The sequence below is a fragment of the Neodiprion fabricii genome, chromosome 1 (genome assembly GCF_021155785.1).
Source record: "Neodiprion fabricii isolate iyNeoFabr1 chromosome 1, iyNeoFabr1.1, whole genome shotgun sequence".
Taxonomy (NCBI): domain Eukaryota; kingdom Metazoa; phylum Arthropoda; class Insecta; order Hymenoptera; family Diprionidae; genus Neodiprion; species Neodiprion fabricii.
In genome coordinates, this window is record NC_060239.1 from 21,377,576 (window position 1) to 21,399,662 (window position 22,087).

The 22,087-nt window shown below is 41.0% G+C and overlaps 1 protein-coding gene across 1 annotated transcript in view; it reads right to left on the bottom strand.

Annotated features, from left to right (window-relative positions):
• The window catches only part of LOC124188036 (alpha-2A adrenergic receptor), a 253,740-nt gene extending 241,608 nt beyond the window's left edge, over positions 1-12,132 (bottom strand). Inside the window, exon 1 of the mRNA XM_046580303.1 lies at positions 11,548-12,132. Within this exon, the coding sequence (XP_046436259.1) occupies positions 11,548-12,129 (582 nt within the window). The 5' untranslated portion in view covers positions 12,130-12,132. The remainder of the gene's footprint in view (positions 1-11,547) is intronic.
• Between the last annotated feature and the right edge of the window lie 9,955 nt (positions 12,133-22,087).

Consider the following 22,087-nt stretch of genomic DNA (forward strand, 5'->3'; position numbering starts at 1 on the left):
GAAGAGGTTGCCGCGCGAAGGCTGCATCAGCTTGGTACCCAGGCGGGTCAATTTTACCAGCACTCTACAGGGAGGCCGACTTCCGTCCGGGTCGAGTTCAGAGCTAATTTGTTAGACGTTTGATGTCTCCTCCCCTTAACCATTTTCCCACTAGTGGCAAAAAGTATTTTCGAAAGACGTATTTCAGAACGTTTTCGCCGTTTACTGCTGTCGGAATAACACTGCAACGTATCAAGTCGGTTGAATATTGAATATTTCGTATGGAATTGATGGAAATCAGATTTTTTAGTATTGCAAGGACATACGATCAGTTGGAGACTTATTTCATAAATTTTTATTTATGTAAATTGAAAAGTCGTATCGTAGTCTAGTGTAGATGCATGTCGTGATGATAATGAAATTGTCATTTTGTAACCGTAGGTGACTTGTACCATACTAAACACAGCCTGAAATTCAAGAAATCAGACTAACGATTTTTTTAACGAAAAAATTATACCGAACACACTTCCAAACATTTTTAGCATCATTTCAGAAGCTAGAATCAGTCGAATTATTTTATGAAAAATAGATCCTCCTTTGCAGCTCATGTAATAATCAACTACGATAATATAAAGAATTAGTTGAGAAAGAAAAAATTGAAAAGAATGTCCGGGCGTGAATTTCAAGGCGTTATTAGTATTGGATAAAGCTTCTTTAAATGAAATTAAAAAAAAAGCTTCATAAAAAACATGTGGCTGAAATTACAGTTTCTAAAAAGCTTGAATTTGTAGAATAACAGGCAGAACTTCTTGTTTCCAAATCACTTTTGAGAATATTCTTTGCTTTTCTTATTCAAATGTAACAAATCGAAACGTAATTTTTGTAAGACTCCTAATTCAAAATCAGATTCAAGTTCAGCCCTGTCGTGAATTCAAAAGATTTTAATAATTCAATAAGACCAATAATTGTATCTTGTACGAAGTATCACGTTAAAATATACGACAGCTTCGAGTGCTGCGTTAGCACTAGTGCAAACAATTCATTTAGAACTGTTTGAGGTATGAGCTATACAAATCCATGTTTTACAACTATACGATTGGCATTCAACTTTGAACGCATTTTATTAACCATGGCTCAACACCACGAACTGCATTCTATATCTTGTCAGAAAAATCGTGTTACTTGGAACTGTTTACCTGCACTCACATTTTATCGTCATATAATTTGCGTCAACTTATAAAAACGCTTCGTCGATTCGCTCAACACCGTTAACAGTATTTGCCATAGAAAATAACGTGATAACGAAACGAGGTATGAATTACCCTCCGTTCGTGAACTTTGTGAAAAAAAGCACTATCTTGTGAAAAATTATTAACAGAATTTTTTCACAGACGTTTAGCAAATCATATACGCTCCCTGACAAAAATCAACGGTTCGATGCAGTTATCATTGGAAAACTTTTCAGAATTACGTAGCGATGCGATTTACTTCTATCCTGAAATGATCCCGGTGTATTATTTCACGCACTGGGGTTTCTTAAGTCGAGTGATGCACTTTCTGTGTACGGTACTAATTAATGAAATTAATGAAAAAGTGAGATCGAATTAACGATCCACGTGCGGTAATCTGTACGACGTATGAGTATGACAATGAGGAAAAACCCGTCCACCCTCATTTCGAACAGGACTGAGTGGGTCTTTGGTCGGAAATTTGAGGGATCCAACTTCGTGTCGAGTAATAAATTTACCAGCCTTGAACGTCTCGAAAATTCTACGAGCTGATCTGAATGGTCAAATAAGTATATTGGTATGCTGTTCATAAATTTTCTGATTACGGCATGTCTGTTTTGAAAAAAAGAGAAATCGTATTCGTCGCTGGAAGGCAGAAAACATATCTAAAATTTTTTATTCATTAAACCGTCCAATTTTAAGAAGTAATAAGATTTATAATCTAATTCAGCATCTAGTAGAACGACATTACCGTACAGTTTTCATTCGGGGAATGTTGAGGCATGTCTGGGCGGGAAAAAAAGTATAAAGAATATCGTGTGTAAGTTTTAGGTTGAAATTCGAAATATTGTGGAAGTTATCGGTGATTTAGCTGAAAGGCAGTCGGGCGGCCGAGCGCGTCGTTACTTCGCTAAACTTTGAATTCGATTATCAGTAAACATAGTTTTCAAAGTAGCTGGCTGAAATGTTTTCTGGATGCTAGTATCAAGTTACTCCAAATTTTGATACAATGTTGTTGTATAGTTTTTCTCCCTCGCCTTGTAGGATTTCATTTTGTTTATTTTTTTTTCCTTTATTCCATCACTTTCATTCTTACTAAACCAAAGATATCGAGAATGTGGGGTAAAAGACGAATACTTTGGAATAGTTTATCACAGCACAAAAATGAATCAACCACCGAGACAAAAATTTTATTACAAACGTCGTAGTGTTAAATTGATAAAACGTGGATATCGATTTATCGGCAATCTATCTCTTTGAGTATAGTCGTGGAAACGCTGATCAGTGACTGAAATTGTTTGTGATAACAGTGATGATGCAGCAGCAGAGGAGCAGGAAAATGATATTGTGTATACGTTTGGTATCTGTTAAGATGTCAATATTTTCGTTAAATAAATCGTTCAACAGTTTTGGGATCAATGAAAAAATTCAGTACCCCAATATCTCCAGGAAAGTCTTGGACGAGTGGGAGAAAATTCAACACTTTTGCAAATTACTTTCAATGGTGAACCTGAGACTGGAAGGTTATTTGAGTCGGCCACAGTGGATCCATACAGTGTAGGGTTAAGGGTGAATCAAGCTAGGCGTTATTGGAGAGGAATAGGTTAGGTGACTGCGGGGTTATTTAGTGAGTAAACTGACTACGGTGGTGGCAGTAGACGTGGGTGTATAAAGCCGTGCATAAAGCTTGAATTATTATTCTTAGCTCGCGGATAAAATCAGCACCGCGGTTTCGAGTGCATGGAAGTGAGTAGGTGTAATAACACGAAACTGAGGAGATCTTAGGGAGAAACTGAAACTCGACACGCTCTATCAGTTCCACGGAAACTTATTAGCAGCTAAGGATAGTTTAAATTAGTATTAAAGTGTTCCCGACAGATGGAATACACGGTTGGATGTTATACCGGAGGCGCGGCGGTACATTCAAGCCAGCTGCATGGGTGGGGGTGGAAATTGAGACCAGGGGTGAAGGGGTGTGTGTACGTGTGTAGCAGACTCGCTTCTCCGAGCTTGGTAAGCTGGAATTTTTCTCTTACGTTTAGTTTCACTTTGAAAGTGGTTCCCGGTGTAACGTCGCGTACAGCTCTTAAAAACAGAGTCCGCGTTACGTGGCTAGAAAGGTGGAAAGCTCGAAAGCTCGCTTTAATTCCATACATGTGCCTGAAAAAAAACATCCAGAGAAGGAAAACGATTAACATGAGAAAGACGAAGTGTTAAGTTATACATGTATGTATTGTATACACATGCATTCAGGCCCGGAAGTCACCGCTGCTAATTGTCCCGACACAGGTTGTCTTCCGCTTTCTATTATTCAGGCATATATTTCGCATGGGGAACAATTGGAGCATGGTGGTGGTAGCCGAGGTAATTTGTTATGTCAATATAATTTTATTCCGTTACATATATGTACGACGTATGATATACAGAAGAGCAGATAAAGTTGAAAAGCTGAAACGATCAATTCCTCTGTATAAATCTCCGAGCTCTGCGGGGAAAAAAATACTGTATAGGGGAGAAAGTGGATAAAGAAAAAGAAATGAAAGAAAGGCTATGCCGTAAAGTATCGCACGGGGAAAACTGTCCGAATCGCCAAACTATAGCAAATGCTTTAAGTTCGCAATGTCTTCTCGCTTCAATTGTTGTTGGTTGATTTTCAACCAATTAGTAAACCAGGATCGCCAAATCAACCTTGCGATGTTTTCTGAAAATCGGTTCTTATTTCGAATGTTAAACTTCCAGCAGCCGCAATTCTTTAAATGCTATGGCTACGGAAAAGCTGCGAAGTTTGATTGAGCAAAAATTGATACTTTTTAACAATTTTATTATGAGATAATTCTACACAAAGTACTATTCTAACTATTACACAAGCGTAAACTACGGAGAGCTTTTGAAAGAAATGGAAAAAGAGAATACTGGAATATAAAGAGAAGCTTAGATACCGATGCATTATTTTAGATCGCAACAAAATGAGAAAAAATCTAACATTTTTGTTGGATTTTACTGTATAACGGTAGTGCGTTTAGTTCGGAAGATTATTTTTTTAAAATATATGTTGCAATCTTCAAAAATTTAATTCCACAACATTGCGCCGATATTGATTACTATCAACACGTGGTAATATTGAATTTACAATTGAAAAACAAAAGAAAATCTAGTACAGTAACGTTTTAGAAAACATGTTTTCCGAATGTAATGGGTCATTGTGAATTGGAATTAAACAAATCTACTAGATTTTTAACAATATCGAAACGATTTTCAACGAAGCATCGATGCATGAGCTTTCGTTAATAATTCATACACTTTCTTGTTTGTATCTTTGAAGAGATATTCGTAGCTTACAAATACAACAATCTGCATTACAGAACAGTTAATGAAGGAATGTATCTCTTTGATTCACAACTTATGCACAATTTGAATATTCTCTACCCTGCTTATCTGAAATTCGAATTTTGCAAAGAATAATTGACAATTAGGTATTGCAACAACGTTGAACAACGGAGGCCAAATTTGTTGCGCGATAACAACGAAAGAAAATTCAATCTTGCTAACTTTCGAATACGGGGTTTGAATTCACGGTAATGTCTTCTTTTCCGCACCAAATCAACGTGCATTTTTTGCGTTAGTGACAAAAAAAAATGACGAAGAGAGGGGGGGGGGGGAAATCCGCGAGCATGCGTTTGCGGCAGGTCGATGTTAGCTAGAATGCTGGGCATATAGCTTTGACAGAGTGAAGGCATTTCCCTGAAAAACCAGGAATTTTTTACGACGTGCCAAGGCTGGTATCGTCGGCAGGTCGGCGTTGAGCAAAAGACACACACACACACATACACACACAGTCATGTATAATGTATATACGCGATGCTGTGCGACTAATGGCTCTGTGGCCACGGTTAAAAATGAGGAGAAAAACAGGTGCAATGCAAAGTGAGCTTGTTTTTCCTTTACTTGTTGTTCAAGATCGGTCTATAGATATGGAAGAAAGTTCTGTCGTCCCGCCTGCTTTACAGCTAGGCGCTTATACGTGCCACGACTTTCATCTTGAGGTATTAATTTTGGTCAAACTTTTCTATGCCCACCCCTGTAATATCCACTCTTTGGTTGCCGGTACATGCAACTTTCCATTATTATACGTATCTATATATTATTGTGAGTTAATGAAAAGTAGTCGCGTGTCATATGGTAGTCAACAAATCTCGTTAAATTTCATTTACATCCTTCTTATACCATTTCCCGCTACGGTTAGTGTGCAAATGTACAATCTGGCGGTAAAAACGTAACGGAACGGGGGAACGAAAAGAAATCCTCAAAAGCATGTAACATTACAGGCTTGAAATACCACTGACATCAGCAACGCGATACAAATTTAATTTGTAAAAACTACAGCCGCCTTCAAAGTAGAAAAAAAAGTCTCACCGTAGAATTGAGAACTTAGAAAGCTTCGCTTTGCTAACAGGTTTTAAGAGATTACATTTTGTCGGCATTCTTATACCGAGTGAACAAGGTTGATAAAGGTTTATGCAAATTACTATGAAACAAATGAAAATGAAGGTACCATTTTATGAGCTGGAGCACCAATGACAAAATGCTTTGATCATACTCGATGGTACTTTCAGTAATCGAATTGGTTCTTAGAGTGATAAAAAGTACCGGAAGCAAGGATTCAAAAAGGGTAAACACAACATCTACACATTAGAGTCTCCTTATACACAGTGCTTGCAGAGAAGAAACTTCTTACTCACAGATAAAATGTACCAGAGCCAGAGTTCACACGTGTGCCGTAGTGTGATTCCTTTGCCTATTCTACTCTTGGGCATTGTCAACCCTCGCCAAAAAACTATCAACCGTCAACGGTGACGAACATTGCTCTGCAAGTACTTCAACTCGCCTATACTGGTTATGATAAAACTTTGTAACCTGCCAACATCCGTGCGTGACGTTCCAATTCCAATAACATCAAACCAGAGACTACACTTGCTTCTCGGACTTCTTGGATCGTGCCTGTACCTACCATCCGATTCCCAATGTCTACACGCATGTGTCAAAGGTGCACAAGAGTGTGCAAACGTAACTGCGTCACGTGTGTATACCTACACAAGTGAGCGGGATTCGCTTCAATCTCAACGCTACTCGAACGGTTCTTCGATGTTATACACATATAACATATTATATTTCCTATATGTTGTACATATTTGTTTTGCCCGCTTGAACCCCGCGAGGTATCGAGTCCGGTGCGCGTATACCAGTCAATTTATTTGGGTACTCACAGATTGGCCAAATATAATACAGCTGATTATCCGATATCAATAAAAGCTCACCCCTGCAGCCTCGATTTGCGGTAACCCCTCTTTTCGTTATAGCCAGGTGCCGCCCTTACACCCCATCTCTCAATATCCGCAGATCGGTTTACGCAAATATGTGTATATTCGAAACCGAATTTGTCGTATTTCTTGGTATCGCGGGTATACATATATCTGATACAAAAAATTTCACAGTTAGCTCCCGAGTTGACCACGGATTCAGCGGTACCTTGTAGGAACTCAACTTTTTATCGGTTAAGCGCACAAAGAAAGGTCAGATAACGTCCCCGACGAAAGTTTAAAGACACACGGCATTTCGTCATTATTTTTCATCGGAAAAAAGCTTCATTGTGACGAATGAACAGATTTTGATCTGGAGAAAACAAAATAATGATTCTATTCACTGTAAATCACAGTAAATAATGTTTTACTCTTTCTTCTCTCTCGGTATTAATTTTAAAATCAATAAGTAAGTAATCCTTAAGTGAGTCTTGATAAACTAGTTTTTCTTTTTTTTTTAATCCGAGCAAGTTCTTGGCTTCCAGCTATATTTATTTTAGAAAATTTACAACTGTTTCAATGGGTCAAAATTTGCGAAATAATTTAATTATACATCACGTACTCACAACAAGGCAATTGACGTCAATTCAATCGCTTAATATCCACCGTTTTAATTTAATACGTTCTTACATCACGCGGGAGAATCAATACAACCTGATTTTTCCATAATGCGAAATTGCAATTTGAAACTGGAGAACTTATCCGGTTTTGCTACACCAGAAATGCTAACAGAAACTCTTCCGCTATCCGAACTTGAACTTGAACAAACATCGCATTATTATTAGCCAGATAATAATGAGCAAATTCCGCCCCTATAGACGGGGAAAAAACCTCTTCAGCAGCAAGAAACTTATTACGAACTCAGAAGTTTTGACATTTTATTACTTCAGACAGCTAGTATAAAGCTCGTATCATTGTGGCGTATCGTAGGTTTTTTTTAGGTCTAAGCTAATCACTGCACGAGGCTAAAAGAAGTGCAGAAAGTGCTGGACCAAAGAAGACGGCAGCGTCTCAAAGATGAAAGGCGTGTACACAGAGCTTGAGTATGGTGGGTTACATGTTTCTGTCTTAAGTGACGCATCGCATAGAACCTAGAAACTTGCGCACCAAAGCCGGGTCAGGGTGTCTTTTGAAAAGTTTTCGCCTAAGCAATCTCTATCTTTCTCTATATACTCACGCGAAGACTGTTCTCAAAGGTTTTCTTTATGCCGTCGAGTCTGTGAGCGGGATCATGCCATTTGTGGCTGGAAGCGCCGTAAGATTGTTTGAATTTTCAGCAAAGTTTCTCACACTTCTTTCCTCAGTAAACGACAGCAGAAGTAAACGTGGTCGCACTGTTTCACGTGTCTGCAGTTACTGTTTTTTTCTTCCCAGATCCCAGATTCTATTGACAGATGATATCCTCGCAAACGAGGTAGTAACGGTATACGTTATCCGAAACTGGTGTATTTGAGAATTTTCAGGGGCGAAATTGAGCTCTTTGAATATGTGATACCGATCCCCCGAAGCGGGAATAAAATCACCGTCATTTCCGATAGGAAATTGGAACAAAGCCGTTGCCGAATTGGATTTAATATATTATAGCGTGAACGGTCGTATAAAATTTGGGAACGTGTTTTATGATACCTACCAAATATCTTTCAAACTATCCTCCCGCACCGTGACTTGATCCGTTTCTTTGCGACTGAGAAACTTCGAAGCGGATGGAGAACTTGATAACCTAAAATTGACGAACTTCGTTACAGAAGAAATCCTGAAAAGAATTGTTCAAAAGATTTCAAAGTATGACTAATGTTCCTTTCTCATTTATCGGTTGCGAGCGATTCTCTTAAAGCCGCGTTCAGCTGGCTACTTTGAACTCTGAAAAATGCTGTGTAATGTACACCATAGATATTACCGAAGTATGAAAGCTCCGTCAAAAGAACATCAAACACTTCCGATTCAGCATCTATTTCAATTTTCCCGAGTGGGAGAAACTGATCTGCAGTCATTCCACCATACAGCCTTCCAAAGGTGAATGCCAACCATTTATAACGTGCCAGGATTGAACCACTGACGGAAGGGATTTTTCAAACAAATCGAAGCCGCGTCTGTCATTAGGTCCCAGGGATTAATGTCCAAGGGATTTTCTTCACGCAATACTCGTACTCCAGTGGCCGGAGAAATACGGTTTATCGCCACAAGTTGACTGAACCAAATTTTCTCACTGCATAGGTACATCTATACCTACTAGCGACCCGACGAGAGATAAATGTACTGTTCACGTTCGAACTTTTCAAATTCAATCTTGGCTCGAAGTTTACTCGAAGCCGCGGTCAACACATTCCGACAACCCTCAAGTAATCATGTAACATTCCTCATGAAATCGTTTCTGAGAAACTGGTATCTTTCCGGAAACTCACACCTTGAAATTAACGCAGATATACTGTATATACTAACGCCGTATTTCAATTAATCATTGGGGAACTCGACCAGACAGGCAAATTGTTCGTCACTATCAAGCCGAGAATTGTTTCTCAGATCAATCTTCGGTAGATGCATAGTCTCCTTGTCATGAAGGCGGCATTGTGGTTACGTAAGGAAGGTAACGATTCCTCAATTCCATGGATTTGAGGTGGAAATGACGTATCGTTCGATCTGTAACAACTTCTAACCGTGCCATTCGTGTAAAGTCATTCGACTAACGAGCCGTGAGCTTTTGCTGTACGTTTTAGTGCTACATCGTGCAGACTCTTGATTGTAAAATTATGGCAAGCTCTTAACCATTTGAATCCGTAAACTGGTGAATGCATGCTTGATTTAAGCTTGAAACTCAAGCGACAGTGACGATGGTGTATTCCGATTATAGAGTATCGCCGATATGATAACCAAACAGTCACTCCTGGGGAGTCGGTCATGATTCGAAGGTGGAATCAACCCGGGTTGATTCTTCAGCGATCAAAATGGCGGCATAGTCGTTTCCGTGACGAATGTGAAGCTGTTAGAGCGAAAACGAAAAGGTTTGACGACGAGCTTTCGATCGAAACGTGATCCGACTCGAAGTGCCCCGCAAGAATTCATCGACGGGGGGGTCAATGCACACAACTCAGCTTCCATCGAGTTCTGCCAATAGAGTATCAGACGAATTATTCAGTTCCATTGGCAGAGTGGAGCGATAGAAGAACGGGTCACGCTTATTGAAGAGTTTCTGAAATACATTGAAGTGTATAAAGACGATTATGGGGACTGAGGTGGCGAGGAACTTCGAACGTAAGACAAGCGAAGCTGAGAAAAAGTTATGGAGAATACATGCAGGTGATGAAAATATGGAGATAAAATGTGTTTTCTACAATTCTGATAGATTCGAAACGACATTATAGAAAAGATGACGTCGCAAGTTTCGCTAAATTAAAAAAGATTTCTACATTTCTGAGATCGAGTTTCGTTCAAACGTATATTTGAATACAATCAGCAATTTGTATCACTGATTGTGAGTTGAATTTGTGGGTTGACTAAACCTTGATGCTACGTACAGATTCATATGGATTTCTTGGGATACCGGTTCTTGATGGGACTCATTCACGGATAAGCATCTCGAACAGTCCTTGCGGCCGACATGAACGGCATTTCATCAGAAGGAAACTGATTTTTGTTTCCGCTCGAATTGCAGGATTTGTTATGGAATCATTCAATTGGTGAGCCGATTGCTCTGGATTGATTCGCACTCTTCAGTTGTTTTTACCAGATAATTTTTTCGTCGTCACGCGAGCTAGATAAATTTAGAAGATATAAAAACAATGCAGAATTGAAATTTGTCGTCGGAGAGGTAGAATTTCAAAGTGTTATTCAAACAAACTTTGTAATTAAAAATTCAAACGGAACCGCCCGTATATTACAGTTACATATACCTACCCCAGAATCATCTCCGTAATTTGAGTGCCTCGGTCGTTCACTCCATCAGAGCATATTAATCCTCTCATATTGCATAAAAATGATTAAGGAGGAAAGATGAGATGAACATTCAGGAATAGTTTATGACATTAATATCAACAAGGGAATAGTGCACTAATATAACCTGGCTGATTTATTAAATAACCTACTAATATCGTTAACTCAACTTTGGCTACTTTACGAAACTCTTCGAAGAAGAGTAAAGCTCCATTTCAGAACTTAGGAAGTAGCGATCAACTTTTCTCTCGTCATCAAATTGTTGGTCCAAATGGAGAAATTGAGGAGGAATATAAAAATGGAGTGAAAGGCATTGAAAAGGCGTCATTTTTGTTACCAAGAACATGCGTGATACAGTGCACTGAAAAATCGGTCAGTGAGATTATGAGATACGGTATCAGGCTAACCTGTGACTCCTCACTTGCTCATGGATTTAAAAATAATCTCTTGCGTATGTGTAATAACCGAATTGTCGTCCGATGATTGCTTGAAGCGGCTAAGGATCACAAGATACGATCAAAGGAGGCGATAGACGGTAACCGGAGTTTTGTAATCATACAATACGGTAAAATCTTAATACACAGACCACGAAAATAAAATATCTGAGTCGTGATTAAGTATCCGAAATCAACGTGACAAATAAAACCGTGAATATTCTTTCCATTTGCGGTTGCACGATACTCCAGAGAGAAGAACGGAGCCGTTGATTTACCGATAAGAATAATGTGTAGGTCAAGAATGTGCCAACGTTGTTTCAATGTCAGTAATGGAGCATATAGAAATGTCACGGGATCCCCTGGAGTGCTGGTGAGCCGGTGAGTGACACCAAACACGGATTACTCCGAACGGTCGTCGTTTATCATTCCGCAATAAGCGGTTCCGAATGCGATTACTTTTGTACGGAGATGATGATGGTATCGCTAAATGAACGCGAGCAGACTTACCGGCGTATCTGAACCATGAGAAGGACATAAAATATTTACTGCGGGAAAATTATCCGCCCCTCGGCTGGAACGAGGAAAAGGTGCACGAAAATTAGCAAAACGGGTACTTACCCTACATTTTGGGAACTCCTCCTCGGGAGTTGGCCTCTTCCAGCCTAACAGGGGCGGTATGCAGACCAGTGCGGAGAGGAGCCAGACCAGGGCGATCATGAGTGCCGCCCTGGCAGGGGTGCGTTTTTTGAGGTAGTCCACGGCCTGCGTGATACTCCAAAACCGATCGAGGCTGATGAGGCACAAGTTCATGATGCTAGCGGTGCACAATAGCACGTCCATAGCGGAGTAAATGTCACACCACCAGTAACCAAATATCCAATATCCCATTATCTCGTTAGCAAGAGAGAACGGCATGATGATGAGGCCGAGGAAGAAGTCGGCGACGGCCAGACTGGCAATGAACCAGTTCTGAATGTTCTTCAACGCCTTCTCGGTCGCGATTGCGATTATCACCAGCATGTTGCCGACCACTATCACTATCATAAGCAACGTAACGACTATCGAGGCGAGCACTATGTGCGGTAGGCTATAGCCCGAAGGGTACATGCCGCTGACCACGAAGACGGTGTCGTTGGTCAGACTGGCGTTCCAGGCGTAGCTGTCGTTCAGGGACGCGTTGAAGGAGCCGACGTCCTGCATCGCCTCCTGGAGCCTGAAGAGCAAATCTCCGCCGCCACCACCACCACCTCCGCTGTCGATGCCCCCGCCCCCAGCCCCACCACTCCCACCGCCACCCCAAGTCATGTTTTCCTCGGATATGGTGTCCGCGCCTATGCCGCCACCGTAGTCCATGTCGTTTTGCGGACTCGCCATGTTCCTTCACAACGGGGAATCCCGTCTTCTACGGGGAAGCGGCATCTCGCGCCGTCTATCGGGTGCGACTCGAATGCATCCCGAAAGTGAATTTTTACCCTCCCTGTAACCTTCTGTCTTCCTCCACTGCACAATTTACGGCAATTTACTAGGCGGGTGTCTTCCAGAATTTTTCAATCGCTTTCATTTTTACTTGGGGAGTTGGATTTTATTACTACTCTTTGAGATCCCTTGATTTTTGGATTAATAATCGCGCACAATGTTTGGTTAGCTTAGTTCTCGAGTGAAGAAGTTGATGAATTACTGTCCCTTTACGTTTTATCGGTTTGTTTAATAATTTGGACCAAATTTTAGAAATCTGTATGTTTGTTTTCAACGCCCTGCTGAGTTTTGTCTACCTTGTTATTAATACTCGTTACTTGGGACTATTAGGAGATGAGGTTATTGCTTCTGACATACTGTTTTGGTAATTCGTTATGTGGTTGTCGTTTGTGTCTGCTGATAGCTTCCTGTTCGCGTACCGCGTCAGTTTGAGTGAACCTATCGTTCAATTTCGTTTTTCATCTTTAATTTTCAAGCGTGTATTATCGATCGAGAAACCAGCTCGTGATTACCTAATACGCGAAGAGTAGCTATACGGACAAGAAAGTGAAAAAATTGGTCCCGCTTCGTTAGCTTATATAGATTAAGTACTTTAAGACACACAGTTAACGTTATATAGGTATAGGGTTGATTACGCGTCGACAGTGACTCGAATTAAATTCCCCACCGAAATTCTCGCTTCACCATCTGATTCAATTTATATTTATGCATATGTATATGACTATGACTATGCATGTGTGTGTACGTATGAGCGCGAAGCTGTCACTGGTTCTATCTTCCTTCGCTTCGTATCTTAACTCCTAAGTTTTAACTTCTATATTACAGAATTAAGTTTAACGCTACTGTAACGCAGCTTTTGCTATTAAACTGGCTAGAATAGGCGGGGAGGGGAGTCTAAGCCTTGGATACCCGTACTGCTCCGACCTGCTTATTTCTTTCGAATACCTCGAAATATTGAAAGATATTACGTAGACGATCAAAACGAAAATTATACAATGTTACACGTTTATTACGCCTCCCGCACTTGGTGCTAGGCGCGTACACTTATAAATAATAATTCAATCACAGAACGCTACCTATACATGTATTTACATATAATTATAATACGGTTGCGGGGTATGTATATATCTACATACAGTTTTAGTGAAGTAATGTGAATGGTATTGGTACAATAACTGCCCGCAGCACGTGGATCGGGTGCGTTGCTCATTCGCAACAAAACTGCGAAAAGTTAACGATATTTTGAGCTGCCAAATGCCGACGTACCAAGTACAGCATGCCTGAAACGCGCGTATTTACATCCACGCATATCATGTACATGTGTATCATCGAGCCTGCAATTACAACGGATTGAAGCCGACAATATCAATAATCCACGGGGTTAATTATTTGCTAAGTAATAGCATTTATCGAATCAATTACATATATACATATATGTACACACACGCATTCGCTCAGTTTAATAGTTTATCGTGCTGCGAATCGCGTCCGAATCGGGAGATATTATATACCTCCCCAGGTTCTATCCTCACGTATATATAGGTATATACGAGTATATACAACTATTTACACAAATTATTCCAAATCTCGCTCGTATCGTCCCTCACATCCTTAACAAAATCCTCTTTCCGCACCGGTGACTAAACAACCTCACAGCAAATCTCTACTGCTGTAATTCGCAGGCGCCTATACGCAGCCCCGTTTCTTGCTGCTCGGATTTCGCTATAGGGTGGTTATTACGTCTAAACCAGGGGGACGAACGCCGTTGCCGATTGCCGTGGCACTAAAGTATCGGATATCTTCTTGCTCTCAGACAACGGGAGCGGATCGTTTCCGTGTTAGTCAACGTCATTCTACTCCGAATTTGAATCTCGAGATAAGCCGGTCCAAGAAAACAACGGAAAAACGTTTTTATTGGTACACTGGCGATAACGGGACGCCTATCGCACTCCGAAGTATGAGCAAGACACTCTGTACACAATTATTTCTTCCTTTCTCGCAGCGCCTAAACAACTCCGTTAAAGATAAACTGCAGTTTCTTTCATCACACTTGCACAATCATAGGGAACACACTTCACTCGCAAAACTACCGCATGGCGTTGTTGTGTTTCGTTCGTTCGAAGAGCGGATTGCGTGCGTTTCTTTGCCGCTGTTACAAGGTTTATCGTTGTTGTTGTTATTTATTTTGTTCATCGGCAGCTTCCCACCCCGTTGAAAAGTCTCTTTCCCTTTGGCGTTGTACCTTTTAGTCGGGAACGAGCCGGGTATAACAATAAGTTCGAGGATGGTGACGACGAAATCTGGCGTTCCCGTGTCTCTCTCGGCCCTTTCACGCCCTCCTTCCTTCTCCTCGTTTTAACGTTTCTTCTTACTTTCTCCTCCGCTTGCAGGATGCTGCGGATATTATTTCGAACGAACAACCCTCGTACCCGGCTGAGCCTCTTCCTGCCTTAAAGGGACGCTGCCTGGCTCTCGCCGAAGCTGCCGGCACACGCCGCGAAGCTTCCGGCTACCCTCCACGCCGGAAAGGAGACTGGAAGACTCGGCCAATCCGGATTCTGCGGCTCCGTGCAAGTGTATGTGCGTAACCGCGGTCGTTACGACGCGAACGCTTTCGTAGAATTTAATTTCCCAAAGGAGCGGAGAAACTAGACCGTATAGCTTCTTGTAGCTCCGCGATGGTGTGACGTCGGAGAGCGATTTCAACGTGCGTGAGAAATGGTCTCAGAATGACCACGGCGCGACTTGTGTAGCCTCTCACCTTAACCGCATCCCTCGGCTACTTGGCTATCTATCTTATGGATTTCAGGTGTTTGGTCTATCCGCTTCTCCTCCTCAGCCTTCCTCCACTCGTTGGTCCCTCGACTCCACGTCGGGTCCTAGAGTTTTCGCGCCAAGACGAATGCCGGAGGCACCTACGGACTATCGTCCGGTTCAGCCGGGTGGTCGAAAAGCCGCTTCATGCTACCTCGCTCCAGTGACGACACACTCGTCGCTTCGCTCGCGCGGTTCTTCCGGCCAGAAGCACATGGCACGGTGATCCCTGGTCCCCGGCTTCTGCGATCGACTCGCTAGTCGCGAAAATTAGAAGCCAGCAGGACCTTGACCGAGGCTCTGAGGCACGTTGGATCGCCTGGCACCGACAGGCACCGCTCCGGAAGCTCAAGGTCCTGGTCCTCCTCAACGCCGAGCCGGAGCCACCGAGAAGAAGAGCTTACCCGGCACCTTAGCCATCGAACAAACGACACCGGATCTTTTGTTCCCTAAACTGGACTTCTCTCAGCCTTGTTCTCGATTTCACCACTGGGGTAAGAAATTTCTATCTGCCACTGATTCGGCTCACCCTCGCGCCTTCCCACTTATTCCACTTTTCTGTACCCTTCGGTTCTCCTATAGTTATTAAAATTCTCCTCCTTCTTTTTCACTTCTTCGTTCCATCATCGAGCAGCCGTTCTCTGTGGGCTCCTCGCCTCTTTGATATATCTTCACCCTGACTCTATCTCGTGCTTTGATACGGAACGCCTTCGCTTGTTTTTGTGAACCCCAGTTTACCCGGGGAGCACGTAAGCTTTTAATTTCGGTTTCGTTCAGGCCACCTTTCACACCTACCGTTGTTTAGGGTATATTATATCCGACAGCACCGTAATACTTCGCTGGGGATATCATTCTATTACCGCGGAAGATTGTTTCAATTTACCCGAATCACCGGGGGTCGATTTCCGACGTAATACCGGCTCTGATTGATCGTATTAAATTAATTTCACTTCGAACCGCGTGAGAAGGAAGCACTTGAGTTCTCCCGTTACCACACTTGAATTTCAATTAAAACCAACCGCGTGGCATACAAACGTCTAATTTGACGGTTCACCCAGTATTTATCCTACTGATCCGACCCGGAGAATCCGAAGATCCGGTAATCCTCGAGGTGAATCTGTCCGCAAGTGGACAAATCACACGCGTATACGCTGCTGTCGGAAATTGCATTCTCCCCGCAGCATTCTCGGTAACAAATTCGATGCTGGATGCTGCACGAGGATCTTACAGCAACATCACGTGCTCGTTGACCTTCGCGATAACGTGTCACCGAGATCCGCGTAGCGATGTAAACCGAGTCCGATTGTAATGGACCAAGAAACTTGGAACCCCGTTAAGGCGAAAATCACTTTCAACCACGGATGTCGAATCAGCGCAGGAGATGAAGTACGAGCGATCCGACCATTCTGCGTTCGCGAAGCACACACCGCGCACTCTGACAACCGTTTTATGATCAACGTCAACACTGCGATACACGGGGCGGTTTCCGGTCTCTCGGTCGCGAAATCGTCGCTATTTGGCAGCCGTGCGTCGATCAAACACGCAAGGTGAGAATTGGCCTACTGGAGGCTGCCGGGCGAAATCGTCTGACGGTAGCAGCGACGGGGCGCCGTCTGACGGAGTCGGCGCTACAGGCGCACGCGTCGCGGCGCCGTTGTAACAGCTGACAGTCGACCGGCGACGGTCGACAGGCAATGGCGGGGATTGGCGGTGAGGAAGGGGCGCGGATGGGAGGGAGGGGGGGGGGGGGTGAGTACCCCAGCAAGAAATTGAACCGTTTCGCGGATACGCGCAGGACGAGACAAGGACGCGCGCAACAAATCTGCTGTGTTGCATTTTTTTCGGTGAGTTGCTCGCGCGAGGTTCTTAGTTTTGAAACAGCGTCATTGTCAGCTTATGGATATATCGCGTTATTAGGAGGATGCTTCGCTCGATTTGGATGTAGACTGACATATTTCGATATATCTGAATCCAAGAATCTGACGTATGGAAAGGTATGTAACAGCTCGATTTGACATGCAATTACGAATAAGAACTTGATCAGAACATCTCTTTTCATGATATTTTTTTTATTTTTGTTTAAGATTGGAATTATTCATCATGTTTTTGGTTGAAATTTCATGACGAATTGGACTGTTTTGCCCATTTTTACATTTGAGATTTGTGAACTTGGATAATTGGAAATATGAAGCATCCCCCTATTCGTGTATGGAACATAAAATTAGATTGACAGAACGTTGAAACAAAAATGTGATAAAGCAAATAATCACACAGTCACACTGAAGTCGTATGTATAATCACATTTTATTCGTGAATTTCGGATATAATAGTATAATCTTGTATACATTCAACTTTATTTATTATTTTTCGGAACAACCAGCGAGCCCAAGGAGAAATCTTTTTCAGACGACGTGTAGTGTATTTATTTATGAATAAAATAAACTATTACACTCATCGGAATCAACCAAATCATATCGATTTCTTTTTAAAAAATCAATGAAGCAGTGTGATTTTTCTAACATTGTCGGTAACAGGGTGTTCACAATTGGAACTCACTGTTTAAACATTTTCTTATCGCACCAGAGACTGTTGTGGTTATGTTTACCTAGATGAGGTCAAACTACACGTGTTTGAACCTTTGTTTAGTCATATTTCTGTTTTGACACATTGTGGAGATGACTGTAAGTCCCATTCATCGTTGAACATGCAACCAAGACTCTACGATTGTACGCGATTCGTAGAAAGAATCCGCGTGGCGGAACTTAATTGAATTTTCACATTAACATCAGAAAGCTTGGGCCTTTGGCCTACCGCTCTTTGCTTACACACCTTTGCATTAGCCGTCTGTATGATTCTCCTATAAATCCTCCGACTTTGTACAAAAATGATATCAATATATAGTATTTACGTACCTACTTCGTGAGTGTAGAATTTAATGAAATTGTAGTATTGACTTGCATTAAGCATATGAGTTTTTTAAACCACGAATTAGATTTGCTATCCATTTTTTTCTTTCCGCTTGCTTTTCATATTGCACAACATATGACTTAATACATCAAGAAAAACATTTCTCAAAATCTGATTCTTTGATTCAAAGTACTAATTCGTTTTTAACTTTGTTTTGAATAGAACCCCACATTGGCACAAAAAAATTTTTTTCTCTTCGAAAACAGTTAGATTGATCTTACTAAATACCTTGATTCAATTGTGCCAAAGGAATGGGATTGCAGGCTCAATTAAATGATAATATTTCATAAAATGAATCAAACTTATTCAAAAATAAAGAAATGATCTACTGGTTGATAGGAATTATCAACAACGCTTACAGGTCGATTGGGGTTGTTTTAAATGAGCTGGAAATAAATCGTCTTGCTGAATCGCGGGTTTAGCCTGAGAAATATTTTTCTCGTTGTTACAATTATCAAAAATTGCCACATTCACGAGAATGTCTCAGTAATTTCTTGATTGTTGAATTTTAAATATCTTGCAAACCTTTACGGTCATAAATTGCCAAGGTTGTGTAGTCTACGATCGGATCTGATTCGGTGTAGCATCATGCAACAATTGTCAGTGCGCAAGTATGGTCGGATAAAAATTGAGATATAAATGTGACTAGTACCAGCAGGTTGACATCACAATGTAGAATAAATAGTAAGCAAATTCATTTGGTTCGTTAACTCACTTTTCCATTAGCCTTACGAGTCCTATGAAATATCGTAAATGGTTTTCAATTTACTCTGTCAATTCTCAAAAGTTAGGTATTTCTACAAATGGTACAACGTGTAGTATGCCGAACAAGAGTTTTGATCTGCAAAAATGGTATGAAAAAAATCGAGTATTTCCAGAACCATGCACTCGAGAGACACCAATATCTTCTAAATTTCGTTTTTCTGTCTCCAGTTCGTGGAAGATCGACTTTCCGGTGGAAAAGCACGAAATTTTTTAAGAATGTGACGAGAAGTCTGTTTCACCGTATACGTGAGCACTTGCCAAATTGTATTCAATTTACCTATTCAAATCCGTTTTTATAATGGAAGGGAAGGACAAAATAGGAATGATAAAAAAAATAAATAAAATGGAGCACAAAAAAGTGACGTACAGTCGGACTGTGATTACTCCTGGAAAAATCTTTATCAGTCGCGATCACGTCTCTACTTTCATACGTGACTTTATTATGCAGACGAAATAGCAGCTCCATTGTTGAACCTATAATTTGGATGTTCGTTGTGGGAATTTCATATTATTTCAAACCGTTTACAAATATTTCTGGAGAAGAAATTTCCATAAACGGTGCTGGAATGAGTTCTGGAGCGTTTAAGTAACGCTTGAAATGTCTCTCACTTTAATTTAAAAATTGCGGATTTGAAAATCTCTCTCTCTCTCTCTCTCTCTCTCTCTCTCTCTCGCTCTCTTTATTTCTCTGCCTCCCTCTCTTTCCTTTTGAGCAGGGAGTATTTGGATAGCATTAGGAAAAGATCCGAGGGGATGAGGGATGTGATAAAAAAAAAAAAATAAAAAAAAAAAGAAAACAAAAAAAGGCTCCCGTATTTTTTCGCCCTCCTCACACGGCTCAGCCGCGCTTTCTGCGGATATTCGAGTCACTTTCGCAGGGCGAACAGCATGATTTTTTAGTCCGAATGAAGGGTGGAAAGCGAGAGTGGGAGAGAAACAGAGGCTTCCATGCCAGCTCTCTTCGACAATATGCTCTCACACCCCTGTGGGAATAAAATCACCATTGAGCGACAATGACACGATGTGCCTCCTTTGAAGGGAAAAGGTCGGAGGGAACTCGGCCGCCTCCGGGTCCACCTGATCCGCTCGTCCAGGTTCAGCTTCCTGAAGCCTTACCTCGGATCCGTAGAAATTAGAGGTGGCCACAATTCAAGGGCACTGGGGCCGGATATTCGTCAGTCAGGCAGTATTTTCCTAGAGGAATAATGCTTTCCCCGTGGAATCAAAATACCGTTAGATTAACTTCAACGTCCAGAGCCAGATGAAGAATTAGTACAATTTCTCTTTAGCACATTATTGGGGCATCTTAGGGTCAAACGCACACGACGGTTGAAAATGTCGAAAGAAGTCATTCTTTGCTGTGCAAATCATTGTCTAAGTATTACTTTGTCACACTTGGAAATGCTGAAAGATTGAAACGACTCACTGCGCTTGCTAGAGCTTTGTCTGTTTCTCAGGCAGGCTGGCCACTGAAATATCAGCCGTGAAATGCGGCTATGGATGGAGGTTGTGTTGGCGATGCGATTTTTTTTTAGATTAAGCAGATCTCAAATAGTTGATGCAGTGATTCGAGAAGGCTTGAAAAATGTTTATTCTTAGTTGGCCGATAATTGATCACAGCTACGAATCATCGCAACAATGTAACCTCAATTTGTACATGACGCGTGAAACTTTTACGGCTCGTGTCCCGTTTATAGTGAGTTGACTCCCTTGACTTGTGAACGAAAACGTTGTTGCGATACGATTTCATCGACCGATCGAATTCAATTATCTTGCGCATCCGCAGTCGGTCACCCAGCCTGCTTTGACTTTCACCATTTCCCGTTGGTATAATAATATTGTGATTCGAATGATGATGCGAATGATTCCATATTCACAGCGTAGAATTTCTGGTTGCATTTTGTTGAGCGTTGATTGAATTGGGTACACGAACAGAGAAAGGATTTGTTGAATCTACCAAATATGGTGATCAATTCAAATAAATATCGTTCCACTCAATAACTCAGAGTATTGTACGGTTCACTTATTTGTTGAATCGTTAGTAAAAAGATGACAACATTTTCTTGTCGCTCGCATTCAACGTCATATTATCTATATTCATTATTCCCGTTTCTTTTCTATTAATGAGAAATATCAAATGTCATACCGTGTATTCAATTTCTTTTTGTTTTGTGATTATCAGTTAGTGTTGAAAAGTCTTAGGTAAACATGATTGGCAATTAGTTTTCTTGTGGATCGCATTTTAACTGCATCAGCTAATCTCGTTTTTGATCTTTTTTTCTCACTTACAAGTTATTATTCCATTCAATTTTTCTGACGAAAGTATTGTAACATTAGATGCACAAAATTACAATATGAAGTTTAATAATTTCATGTGCCACACGAGAAGAAAAACGAACTCTTTGTAATTTTAACACACTCTGTTGAATGAGAAATTAGTTTAGTTGGATGTAATCCACAGCATAGCAGTCATATTTAATTTTAAAAAAATTTCAAGAATTTATGCGTCATTATGAGGTCGATAAGACATATTTAATAACCGAGTGAAAACATCTGACCAAAGTTTCGCACAATGCCGAGAATAAACTGCAGTAGATCAGTATTGGAGTATTTGGCCTATAACTGATTTTAGTAGACGGACAATAAGTAAAATACTACACCACATAATAAGTATGGTGTCTGGTGTGTATATTAGGGTGGTTCTTATATGGGAACGAAAAAAATTCCTTAAATTTTTCACATTTTTATTTCATTCCCCTAGTCTCCCTGTTTACGCAGGAAGTTTCAAACTATTAAAAAATATGCTCATTCACTATATTTTGTACTGAATTTTATTTTAAGGTTATCCGTAGGCAAAATATCCATATTATGGAATATTCAGTGAGATTCGTCTTCTTTTCAGTGAAAAATTAAAAAATCATAAATGGGGTATTCCATGAGATACCTGTGCTCCATTAATTCGTTTTTTTCTCAAGATAACAAATAATCAGATGAAATGAAAAATCATCTCAATATCTCCGTGTCACGGACTGTGATAGATACGTAGTGTCGATATGTGGATTATTCCATTACAGTTCTGAGTAAGCGAATACTAGTGTTTTGCTTCAATTGTTTTTTTCAGATTATATTTGATCGA